The following is a 12806-nucleotide window of genomic DNA, read 5'->3' as shown; positions in this document are numbered from 1 at the left end:
TCTGCGTGTCTGTTTTTGTGCCAGTACCACACTGTCTTGATGATTACAGCTTTGTAGTATAGCTTGAAGTCCGGGATTGTGATGCCTCCTGCTTTGGTTTTCTTTTTCAAGATTGCTTTGGCTGTTCGGGTTTTTTTCTGATTCCAAACAAATCTTAGGGTTATTTCTTCTAGCTCTATGAAGAATGCTGGTGTTATTTTGATAGGGATCGCATTGAATACGTAGATTGCTTTGGGTAGTATTGACATTTTAACAATATTTGTTCTTCCTATCCAGGAGCATGGAATCTTTTTCCATTTTTTTGTATGTCTTCTTCAATTTCTTTCATAAGCTTTTTATAGTTTTCAGTGTATAGATTTTTTCACCTCTTTGGTTAGATTTATTCCTGGGTATTTTATGGTTTTTGGTGCAAGTATAAATGGGATCAATTCCTTCATTTCTCTTTCTGTTGCTTCATTGTTGGTGTATAGGAATGCAACTGATTTCTGTGCAATGATTTTATATCTTGCAACTTTGCTGAATTCATCGATCAGTTCTAGCAGGTTTTTGGTGGAATCTTTTGGGTTTTCCATATAGAGTATCATGTCATCTGTGAAGACTGAAAGTTTGACCTCCTCCTGGCTGGTTTGGATGCCTTTTATTTCTTTGTGTTGTCTTATTGCAGAGGCTAAGACTTCCAATACTATGTTGAATAACAGGGACAAGAGTGGACATCCCTGCCTTGTTCCTGACCTTAAGGGGAAAGCTCTCAGTTTTTCCCCATTGAGGATGACATTAGCATTGGGTCTTTCTTATATGGTTTTTATGATCTTGAGGTATGATTCTTCTATCCCTACTTTCTTGAGGGTTTTTATCAAGAAAGGATGCTGTATTTTGTCAAATGCTTTCTCTGCATCTATTGAGAGGATCATATGGTTCTTGTCCTTTCTTTTATTGATGTGATGAATCACATTGATTGTTTTGTGGATATTGAACCAGCCCTGCATCCCGGGTATAAAACCCACTTGGATGTGGTGAATAATTTTTTTAATGTATTGGTGGATCTGGTTGGCGAATATCTTGTTGAGGATTTTTGCATCCATGTTCATCAGAGAAATTGGTCTATAGTTCACCCTTTTAGCAGGGTCTCTGGTTTTGGAATCAAGGTAATGCTGGCTTCATAGAAAGAGTTTGGAAGTTTTCCTTCCATTTCTATTTTTTGGAACAGCTTCAAGAGAATGGGTGTTAACTCTTCCTTAAATGTTTGGTAGAATTCCCCTGGAAAGTCATCTGGCCCTGGACTCTTCTTTTTTGGGAGATTTTTGATTACTAATTCAATTTCCTTACTGGTTATGGGTCTGTTCAAATTTTCTATTTCTTCCTGTTTCAGTTTTGGTAGTGTATATGTTTCTAGGAGTTTATCCATTTCTTCCATATTGCCCATTTTATTGGCATATAATTGCTCATAATATTCTCTTATTATTTTTATTTCTGCTGTGTTGGTTGCAATCTCTCCTCTTTCACTCTTCTTTTTCTTTTAATGTTTATTCATTTTTGAGAGAGAGACAGAGCATGAGTGGGGGAGGGGCAGAGAGCGAGGGAGACACAGAATGTGAAGCAGACTCCAGGCTCCGAGCTGTCAGCACAGAGCCCAAAGCGGGGCTTGAACTCACGGATGGACCACAAGATCATGACCTGAGCCAAAGTCGGACGCTCAACCAACTGAGACACCCAGGCGCCCAATCTCCTCTTTCATTCTTGATTTTATTTATTTGGGTCCTTTCTTTTTTCTTTTTGATCAAATTGGCTAATGGTTTATCAATTTTGTTAATTCTTTCAAAGAACCAGCTTCTGGTTTCATTGATCTGTTCTACTGTTTTTTTTGGTTTCGATAGCATTAATTTCTGCTCTGATCTTTATTATTTCCTGCCTTCTGCTGTTTTGGGGTTTTATTTGCTGTTCTTTTTCCAGCTCTTTAAGGTGTAAGGTTAGGTTGTGTATCTGAGATCTTTCTTCCTTCTTTAGGAAGGCCTGGATTGCTATAAACTTTCCTCGTATGACTGCCTTTGCTGCGTCCCAGAGGTTTTGGGTTGTGGTGTTATCATTTTCATTGGTTTCATGAACTTTTTAATTTCCTCTTTAACTTCTTGGTTAGCTCATTCATTCTTTAGTAGGATGTTCTTTAGTCTCCAAGTGTTTCTTACCTTTCCAAATTTTTTCTTGTGGTTGATTTCGAGTTTCATAGCATTGTGGTCTGAAAATATGCATGGTATGATCTCAGTCTTTGTGTACTTGTTGAGGGCTGTTGAGACCCAGTATGTGGTCTGTTCTGGAGAACGCTCCATGTGCACTGGAGAAGAATGTATATTCTGCTGCTTTAGGATGAAATGTTCTGAATATATCTGTTAAATCCATCTGGTCCAGTGTGTCATTCAAAGCCATTGTTTCTTTGTTGATTTTTTGATTAGATGATCTGTCTACTGCTGTGAGTGGGGTATTGAAGTCCCTTACTATTATGGTATTCCTACCAATGAGTTTCTTTATGTTTGTGATTAATTGATTTATATATTTGGGTGTTTCCACATTTGGCGCATAAATGTTAACAATTGTTAGGTCTTCTTGGTGGATAGACCCTTTAATTATGATATAATTATCATAATTCTTAATTATGATAATTAACAATAATATAAATTATAATTAATTATCATAATGATATAATGCCCTTCTTCATCTCTTGATACAGTCCTTATTTTAAAGTCTAGATTGCCCCATGTAAGTATGGCTACTCTGGTTTCGTTTGTTGACCGTTAGCATGATAGATGGTTCTCCATCCCCTTACTTTCAATCTGAAGGTGTCATTAGGTCTAAAGTGGGTCTCTTACAAACAGCATATAGATAGATCTTGTTTTCTTATCCATTCTGTTACACTAGGTCTTTTGATTGGAGCATGGACTCATTGATGTTTAGAGTGAGTACTGAAAGATATGAATTTATTGCCATTATGTTGCTTGTAGAGTTGGAGTTTCTGGTGGTGTTCGCTGGTCCTCTCTAGTCTTTGTTGCTTTTGGTCTTTATTATTATTTTTTTTTCATCTTTTCTCCCCTCAGAGAGTTCCCCTTAAAATTTCTTGTAGATGGGGCACCTGGGTGGCACCTGGGTGGCTTAGCCAGTTAGGCGGCTGACTTTGACTCAGGTCATGATCTTGCAGTCCATGAGTTGAAGCCCCCACATCGGGCTCCGTGCTGACAGCTTGGAGCCTGGAGCCTGCTTAGAAATCTGTGTCTCCCTCTCTCTCTGCCCCTCCCCCATTCACACCCTGTCTCTCTCTGCCTTTCAAAAATGAATAAATGTTAAAAAAATTTTTTTAAATTTCTTGCAGGGCTGGTTTAGTGATCACAAACTCCTTTAATTTTTGTTTGTCTGGGAAACATTTTACCTCTCTTTCTATTTTGAATGACGGCCTTGCTGGATAAAGAATTCTTGGCTGCATATTTTTCTGATTCAGCACATGGAATATATCCTGCTACTCCTTTCTGGCCTGCCAAGTTTCTGTGGATAGGTCTGCTGCAAACCTGATCTGTCTTCCCTTGTAGGTTAAGGACTTTTTTTTCCCTTGCTGCTTTCATGATTCTCTCCTTGCCTGAATATTTTGTGAATTTGACTATGATATGTCTTGTTGATGGTTGGTTTTTGTTGAATCTAATGGGAGTCCTATGTGCTTCCTGAATTTTAATGTTTGTGTCTTTCCCCAGGTTAGGAAAGTTTTTCTCTATGATTTGCTCACATAATCCTTCTACCCCTATTTCTCTCTCTTCCTCTTCTGGGACCTCTATGATTTTGATGATGTTCCTTTTTAATGAGTCACTGATTTCTCTAATTCTTAAATCGTGCTCTTTTGCCTTAATCTCCCTCCTTTTTTCTGCTTCATTATTCTCCATAAGTTTGTCCTCTATGTTGCTGATTCTCTGTTCTGCCTCATCCATTCTTGCTGCCGTGGCCTCCATTCACAACTGCAGCTCAGTTATAACATTTTTTATTTCATCCTGACTAGCTTTTACTTCTTTTATCTCAGCAGAAAGGGATTCTAATCTATTTTCGACTCCCGCTAGTATTCTTATTATCCTGATTCTAAATTCTGGTTCAGACATCTTGCTTGTATCTGTGTTGGTTAATTCCCTGGCTGTTGTTTCTTCCTGCCCTTTCTTTTGGGGTGAATTCCTTCATTTCATCATTTTGAAGGGAGAAAAGGAATTAATGAGGTAAAATTAAAATTAAAAAAATTAAAAAATTAAAAACAAACACACACACAAAATCGGGTAAATGATGCTAGATCTAGATCCTAGGTGTGTTTTGGTCTGGGTGTTGAAAGGGGCTTGACAGATTAGAGAAAAAAGGGGAAAGAAAAAAAAAAGGAAATCATTTGAAAATTTGAAAAAATTAATACACTGAAGTAGACTAAAATGAAATGATGGAAGTAAAATAGAATTTGAAAAAATTTACACAAAAGTAAAAAATATAGGCAGCTCTTCCTGCCCATGGGTCCTGTCCCCGTGCCTTAATAAAATCATCTTTGGGGCACCTGGGTGGCTCAGTCGGTTAGGTGGCCGACTTCGGCCCAGGTCATGATCTCGCAGTCCATGGGTTCGAGGCCCGCGTTGGGCTCTGTGCTGACAGTGCACAGAGCCTGAAGCCTGTTTCAGATTCTGTGTCTCCCTCTCTCTGACCCTCCCCTGTTCATGCTCCGTCTCTCCCTGTCTCAAAAATAAATAAAAAACGTTAAAAAAATTAATTAAAAAAAATCATCTTTTTCACACCAAAAAAAGTAAAAAATATAGTAGAAAAAAATTGAAAAATATTTTAATAAAAATTGAAAATAAAGATGAATTTTTTTCTCTTTCTGTATTCAAGAAAAAGAAAAGAAACGAAAAAGAAAAAAAAAAGAAAACTGAATAGATGGACTGGCAAACAGCCAGTGGAACAAAAATACGACTGAAATTACTTCATTTTCCCTTAGAAGTCAAACTATGAAGCCCTTTATAGTCCATAAACTAAGCTGGCGGAGAGATTTGTGTTCCTGAAGCTCGAGGTTGGCCCAGTTGGGCGGGGCTTAGCGTAATGGCTCTGTTCTCCACTAGATGGCGCTGCTTAGCTTACTGGGGCAGATCGTTGTGGCGCTCGTAGGTGCGTATGCGCATGCGCGGGAGCGGTTAAATGGCGTCACCCAGCCACCCGGTCTGTAGTATCTGAATTCTGTTCTCCCCGATCAGCAATCGTGCACCCGTCCTTTGTCTTCGGCTTCCATCTACTCCCCGCTTTTACACGGTTCGTGACCAAGCCCCAGGCAGCACCTCCCTCCCGAGTTTTGCCTCAGACGCGGCTGTGTTTCCCAACTCCTTACTTCTGAGGGACTGCGGCTTTAGCCCTTTCTGCAGAGGGTCTCACTGAGCAATGGCCAGGTGCCGGCCGCACCCGGGGACATTTGCGGGACCGTGCTGCTGCTGACACCCAGAGACTGCACCCAGAGACTGCGGCCTCTGTCCTCTCTCCGCATGCAAAAGCAGCTCCCTGCCCTCTATGGCTTCTGTCTCCCCCAGTTCACCTCTCCGCGCCGGGTACCTGCTGAATTCTGTGGTTCAGGTTGTGCAAACTGTTGTGTTAATCCTCAGATCAGTTTTCTAGGTGTGCAGGATGGGTTAGTGTTGGTCTGGCTGTGTCTCAGGGACGCGAGGCACACAAAAAACTTCCATGTTGTTCCGCCATCTTGGCTCCTCTCCCCCTTCTCTGTTCTATTCTAAGAGATATTCTCATTTCCTTTCTTCATGTTTCAGTCTGATATTCCAGCCTTTTATATCTCTGTGCTTCATTCTCTATAACTTCCTTACATTTGTTTCCAGCGTGTCTGTTATCTACTGTTCTGGTGAACCAATCCATCAAGTTTTAAAATTTATTGACTTTATTTTTCATTTCCAGATTTTAAGCTTCCTATTTAAAATCTGCCTGTTCTTTTTTCTTCGCAACTTATTCTGTTCTTAGGCTTTTGGTTCCTCTTTTAATTGCTTTCACTCTTTTTAAAAAAATGTTTTTTTTAATGTTTATTTATTTTTGAGAGAGAAAGAGAGAGAGTGCAGAGCGTGAGTGGGGGAGAGCGGAGAGAGAGGGAGACACAGAATCCTAAGGAGGCTCTAGGCTCCAAGCTGTCAACGCAGAGCCCAGTGTGGGGCTCGAGCTCATGGACTGTGAGATCATGACCTCAGCCAAAGTCAGACACTTAACCAACTGAACCACCCAGGTGCCCCTTGCTTTCACTCTTTTAAATAAACTTATTTTCTAACTTCTACCAGGTCCTTTTTGTGTCTGAAGTTCCTGGGATGTAATCTTGCCATTTGTTACTTCTCTTGCTTGTGCTGGATTGTTTGCTGCTGTGTCTTTTAGCTTTGGATCAGATTGTGAAATCAGATTCAGCAATGCTTTATGTAGGGAATCCTGTTAAGCCTCAGCTGTGGGGTAGGTCCCTTCAGAATGGTTTTTCATTTGCTTCTACGTGGTGATCGCTGTCTGAGGATTAATCTTTTAATTGACTTTCTCAGCTTGAAGCTTTCTGGATCATGTAAGTAGTATAAAATTTAAATCCCAAACATTGTGAGAGTGGGCTTGCGGTTACTAATTCTCAAGAATCTTTTAGGTTTCTACTTGGGAGTCAGGCCAAGATGGATATGTTTCCTTGGCTTTGCCCCAGGCGGGTGGACTGATTTTCTGATCTGTCCTTTGCATGTGTTGTAGCTCTTTGAGGATCCGGGCTCTGCTGGGGGCCTCGGGCCACATGGTCCGGGGCACACTCTCCCAGGTTCAGTTTTCTCATCCATAAAGTGGGTATGTGACTCTATTTTCTGTGCAGGCCCCATTGTAGACACTTCCTGTCCAAGTGTGGGCACTTCCTGTCAGAGCACTAAAACCCAAGCACCCTAGGTTCCGCCAGGAATGACAGCCTCCCTTGTATATCAATACTTTCTAACCTTGTATCAGTTGTAATTTTTACTTGCCTGGGATCATAGATATCATGCAAAATATCGAACATTTTTAGGTGATAATAGTCTACAGCTTTTAGGTTATCCCCTCGGCCATGTTGCCAGCCTTGTAAATCTATGAGAGTTCTGTTTTTTCTTCTCCCCAAATAACAGGCCAGAGGGGCCCCCTGGGCCCTCAGACCCCATCTTTTTCTCAGATGTGCTCACTGCCGAGTGACTAGGGCCTTGGTGAAAATGGCCGAGGTGCAGTCTGGACATTGGAGGATGAGAGCCTCTACTCCGCGTATCCAATTGCTGCCAGGCTCCAGGGGCAAGAACATGTGGCTCGGAGCTCCTTAGCTGATAAAAGGCAGGGCCCAGATGGCCCGATGAGCTCCACAGTGTACAACAAACAGCTGAGCGCGACAGAGAGGGCACGGACTTTCGGAACAGAGAGGTAAATCCCAGCCTCTCCGTTCATCATCCGCATGGCCTCAGCAAGCCACACAACCCTCTGTAAGCCCGCTTCATAAAATGGTCATAATAATGCTAATTTCATGGGATTGTGATGGTAGCTATGGGCTTTCCATCAGTGGTTAAGAGTACAGGGTAAGAGTTAGCAGGCATGAATCCAGACCTTGCTTTGCCTCTTATCACGGTCCCGGGCACACTCTCCCAGGTTCGGTTTTCTTATCCGTAAAATGGGTATATGAACGCTGCCTACCTCAAAGGTGGTTGTGAGGCAAGTGGAGGAGTGTGTCAATCGCTTAGCACCTCGTCCGTGAGGGCGAACACTCTGAAGGTGCTAGCTACCATCACTTTGGCATCTTGGAACTTACGCGTTTTCTTGAGCTGCCTCTTCGGCCTTTGAGACCTTCCTGTAGCAATAGATCATTTCAACGAGCAGCCACAAGGTGAGGAAGACCAGGAGGATGTACATCATGATCTCTGAGACCACAGAGGTGAAGTCCTCTCCAGCTGCAAGGGGGACAGTGAGGCTCAGAACGTGCATGTGCGACAAACCCGGAACTGTCATTGGGTCGGAGATATATGAGACCTTTTTTTTTTTTTTAAGTATGGCTTAAATTAGCCCTGGCTCTAAGGAACTTGAGAAGGCGTCAAAGAGATTCAATGACTCTGACTCTCCTGTCTGTCAGCTTCCTCGCTGACTTTTTTCAGGAGTGGGAGTGGGGGCGGGGATGGGGGTGAGAAAGAATGAGGAGTGGAGGGGAAAAGGGAGCCGTGGAAGGAATCCTGGAACGGGGTGAGATGGAAGAACCGGGTCCCAATTTTGTGTGGACAGTCACTTCCCTTATTGGAAACTCTCTTTCTTAACTTGTAAATTAAGGGTGACAGTTCACAACCTTACCCTACCTAGTGTATTCAGGAATATCCGGTGAGATGTGAAAGTCTACACACATGTGAGGGACAGGTCTAGTTCAACCACTGAGCATAGAGTGGCAGAGCGAGTGAGCATGGGAAACATGTACGGGGCCAGTGCGGTCGGCCCACCCAGTGATCTGGGCATAGCCTCTACAAGTCTGGACTGGAAACAGGGTCCTTCCCAGTTCATCTTTCTTCCAGGCCATCCCAAACCCAAACAAAAATGAGTATTGGAGCATTCCACATATTACCCAGGCTTTCTGAAACACAAAACTGACCCTGCTATTTTCACGCTTTAAACCTTTCTGTGTTCCATCCCGCCCTCAGGATAAAGACCAGACCACGAACATGGCAAGCAAGATTCACAATCCAGCCCTTTTCTCCTCATTTCCATTCAGTGGACCAGCAAAACTTCACTTCTCATTTACACTGTGGGCTCTTTGGGGATCTGTAGACGTTTATTCATCCCCATTTCCTCTTCCTCAATTGTATTGCACACCCCTCAGCTACCTCTCTCCCAACATCCCCTCCTGCTTTTCAGTGTCCCGACCATTCTTCCAAACTCCACCAAAGTCCCTTCCTCTGTGGAACCTTCTTCGGCCTCTCGTGCAGAGCTATTCATGTACTTCTCTGTGCACTTTTCTCATCCGCGCATTCTAATACCTCTCGGGTTGTGCTGTGATGTGTTTCTCTCTCTTCTCCACTGACGGTGTGCTTATTAAGAACATATTTCACTTATTTCTACATTATCAGCCTGTTGTCTAATCCTGGAATATTTGCAGTACTCAATAAGTATTTGTTGAGTGAATGAATGCAAATAAACATTGATCTTTGTTTCACAGCCAACCAGAATGACAATTAAAAGATGATATAAGGCAAAGGTCCTGGTCCACATCGTCCTTTCTAGTGGGAAAGAAGTTTGTAGCCACATTTCCTGTTGCTAACTCCTCCAGCAAATTAGATTCATGGTCCTTGGTTATTCATAGGCCCCAGTCATCCATCAGGCCTCACTGCTTAAAAGCACAGAATAGCCATAGCCATGACCTTCAGCTCAGAGAAGCAATCCAAAGCTTCCAAGATCATCCAGGTTTCCTGACTGGAGCTGGAGGTCATAAATACAGCGTGCGGCACAGAACGCCATGCACATAAAGTATCTTTTTTGTGGGCTGGGTAATACCTGATTTGTGATGTTCTTGGCTTAAAGCACGCTCTTTTTAAATGCAATAGCCCAGAAGTAGGAACACAGGAAGCTATCCATGCTCAGTATTTTTAGTCGCTTCTAGATCTCAGATTTCTGTCTTAGAGCCAGGAGGTCAGAGCTTAGGACAGGATACGTTCAGCTCGAGCCAAGAACTAGGGAGATTCTGTGGGACCACGGGACTGGAGGAGATGTAGCACGTTGCGTTGTGGTGGCGCCTGTCGCTCTGAGCCTTATGAAAGCAGATCTTGGCTGCGGGGAGGGGGGTATTCTCAGAGGCGGCCACGGGTCACAGAGGAAAAGAGAGAAAGAAAGAGAGGAAGGAAAGAAGGAAGGAAAAAAGGGGAGGGAAAAGAAGGGGGGGAGGAGAAAGGAAAAGATATGAAAAGAAGGAAAAGAAAGGAGTAGCAGAAAGAGGGATGGTGGTCGAAGGGAAAGATGTACTGGAAATAGAGCTAGCCCGGTAGCCAAAAGATCTGGTCCGTAGGCCCGCGTCTGGCGCTAACTCGCTTCCTATCTCTGGGCAAGCGCCTCACCGATCTCCCCGCCGCAAAATGGGGGGCACCAGAGCTGCACCCTCCAATCAATCACCTGGGGGGTCATTTCTACTTACATACGCGAGACCTCACTCCAGGCCACAGAGCTCAGGCTCCTAAGAGCAGTAGGGAGACTGCTACACGCGAGGAAAGCCCCCTGAGCAATTCTGAGGCCTGCCTGCTCTTTGTTCAGAACCTCTGCAGGAAATGAGAGCCAAGCTTCCTTCCAGCCCTCACATCCCAAGAGGCTTTGTGGTTCTGATAACAAACTCGTCTTCCTTCTATTCTTACCCAAGCCTGGCTCTGGTGCCCCGGAGGCGGACAGGTTCAGCTTTGCCACACTTTCCACGGGCTGCGCCAGGGACTCTGGAGGCAAGAGCCTGAGAGAGACCGGCGGCGCCTTCCTGGTATCGGCGTCACCAGCCAACAGTTCCGGCAGTGACCAGTAGAGGGCGCCAGCCTCTTTTCCCCCGGGGAGGAGAGGTGTGTAAACAGAAGGGAAAATGGAACTTCGAAACAGAAAAATACCTTAGAGAGCTTCTAGCCCAACGCACGCGCTGTACACAAGAGGTGATGGGTTCAGAGAGGGAGAATGGCTTATCAGGTCTAAATGCCAGTGGTCTGAGAGTGCTTCTGCACGTTCAAAAAAATTGACCTACCTTTCGTTTTAGTCATGTTGTCCACATCAGGACAAAATCATGACATCTCTTGCCCTGCCGTGCACTCTCAAGTTTGCTTCATGAATTCTATCGCAATAACAGGAGGAAAAAATGAGGAAATTTGTGGCCTGGAAGTCGGGATTCTTGGGAATCCTAGGAAGAACGCTATCATGAATTTGACTTCTTATTTCATGCCCCGCACCTTTTACCTGCTCACCATCCTGCCTCTTGGGGCAGTGATAATGCTAAGAGTATGCTGGAAATAGATTGCCTGGGAACAGGCTAAGAAAAATGGAGCCATCACGTAGCCTGGATGAGAAGACACAAAAGGAGATGGCATATATCGGTCTTTTGACGCATGAGGGAGTGTTTGCAAGCGGCTGGAAACCACAGTTTTCTGAGTCCCTTGAAACCAGAACAGAGCAGTGTGTGAGCACATTCTAACTTTACCCTCAAGATTCTGGACTGGATTAAAACAGAAACATTTGAATTGGGTTGATGGAAGGATCCCCCCACCTCCCACCCTCATAAGAAATTGGCTGTGGGAAATCTGAAGATTTTAAGCCAAAGACTAGAAAGTTTTTTTTCTTCCAGTTGAGAATGAGGTTTTGCACTGATAGATGCCAGGGGATGGGAAAGGGATTGCTTGTGTGGTCATTTTGGGGAAGACAGAAGACTTGGTTTAGAGCAGTGGTTCTCAAAGTGCGGTCCCAGGCAGCATGGGCATCTCCAGGCAATTTGTTAGACATGTAAACTCTCAGACTCTATCCACAGAAGCAGGAAGTCTGCATTTTAAGTCCTGCAGAGGATTTTGAGGCTTGCTGAGATTTGAGCACCACTGGTTCAGAGGTATGTATGGCTTCCACACAGGAGGGTTAGAAGACTTCTAGATAAGCTCATAAGATTTCCCCTGCCCATTGAGTCAGGGATTCAACACAGATCAGAGAAGAAGGTGTAGCTGAGTTGACAGTTTTAGGCTTCATGGAGGCTGACTTCTTTCTCTAAGGATGAGAAGTCAGGGGATCAGGGAACAGGTATTTCTCCCGTCATCTCTGAGCCTTTCTGCTTTGAGGAAAGGCACAGACAGGCAAGCTGTCAGGCAGTTTGCAGGAAGCTGGCCACTCAAGGAAGTTAAATCAATGGTGACATTTTTAGATGTCACCCCTCCAGATATATGGGCTTTGCACTCTGCAGAGGTCTCATTTGTGTGGAAACCCACTGTCCTCCCTCCCCTAAGAGGAGGGCACCCCCGCGACCCTGCGTCCCAGCCTCACCCTCTTCGGTGACTCGGAGGGGGATCAGCCGTGTAGTCTTCACAAAGGGGCGATGTGCCTCAAAGGCGAACTCCCGGGACACGTTGCAGGTGTAGAGGCCAGAGTCATTCAGGGTGACGTTCAGCACGGTGATGGACACATCCTGCAAGTCCTTGCTCCCATTCCACTGCAGGCGCCCCTGGAAGGGGCTCTCCACCTCCTGCTGGCCGTTTCGATACTCATAGATCTGCAGGTAGAGAAGCAGAAGAGAGTAGGGCCAGGAGAGAAAACAGGGTAGGGGGGCCGGGATGGGGACAGGGCAGAGAAAAGGAGCAGAGTCATGCATGGACAGGGGAGGGAGCGGGCAAAGTTACAAGGAGATCCCAAGTTTGGGAGTGTGATGAGGAGGCTCAGGGGAGGGCAGGGAAGAGAGAGAGAGAGAGAGGCAGGGAAAGATGAGCAAAGGTAAACAGGTATCAGGGCGTATAGACACAGCAAAGGAAGACGCAGACAGGAGTAGACAGGAAGAAGGCTGGCAGGAAAAAAGAGGTACAGAGAAAGAGGACAAAAGAAGGTGAGTAAAGCAGATAGACCAGGAGGGGGAAACTGAAAGAAAGAATTGGAAGGAGACAGACAGAGCAAGAGAGTAAGCTGTGTCACGAGGGCAGCCAGTGGGAGAACAGAGCATAAGACCGAGAGAGGCAGCTTCACGAGTCACGAAGACATCGTAAAGCCTTGGCCTCAAGACTGGACTCTCTGATCTGGTTGCCACTGAGGGGATGTGGTCAGTCTGG

The 12806-nt window shown here is 44.6% G+C and overlaps 1 protein-coding gene across 3 annotated transcripts in view; it reads right to left on the bottom strand.

Moving 5' to 3' along the window:
• Window positions 1-12806, bottom strand: part of SCN3B (sodium voltage-gated channel beta subunit 3) — a 31444-nt gene that overhangs the window by 8370 nt on the left and 10268 nt on the right. For all 3 annotated transcript variants that reach the window (XM_060605073.3, XM_060605072.3, XM_060605074.3), the window contains 2 exons: window positions 12034-12259; window positions 7823-7961 (listed from right to left, as the gene is read on the bottom strand). In XM_060605073.3, coding sequence (XP_060461056.1) covers window positions 7823-7961; window positions 12034-12259 — 365 coding nt within the window. The remainder of the gene's footprint in view (window positions 1-7822; window positions 7962-12033; window positions 12260-12806) is intronic.

The sequence above is a fragment of the Panthera onca genome, chromosome D1 (assembly GCF_046562875.1).
Source record: "Panthera onca isolate mPanOnc1 chromosome D1, mPanOnc1 haplotype 2, whole genome shotgun sequence".
Taxonomy (NCBI): domain Eukaryota; kingdom Metazoa; phylum Chordata; class Mammalia; order Carnivora; family Felidae; genus Panthera; species Panthera onca.
Note: the sequence above shows the minus strand (reverse complement) of the source record. Positions and strands in the feature narration are given on the sequence as shown.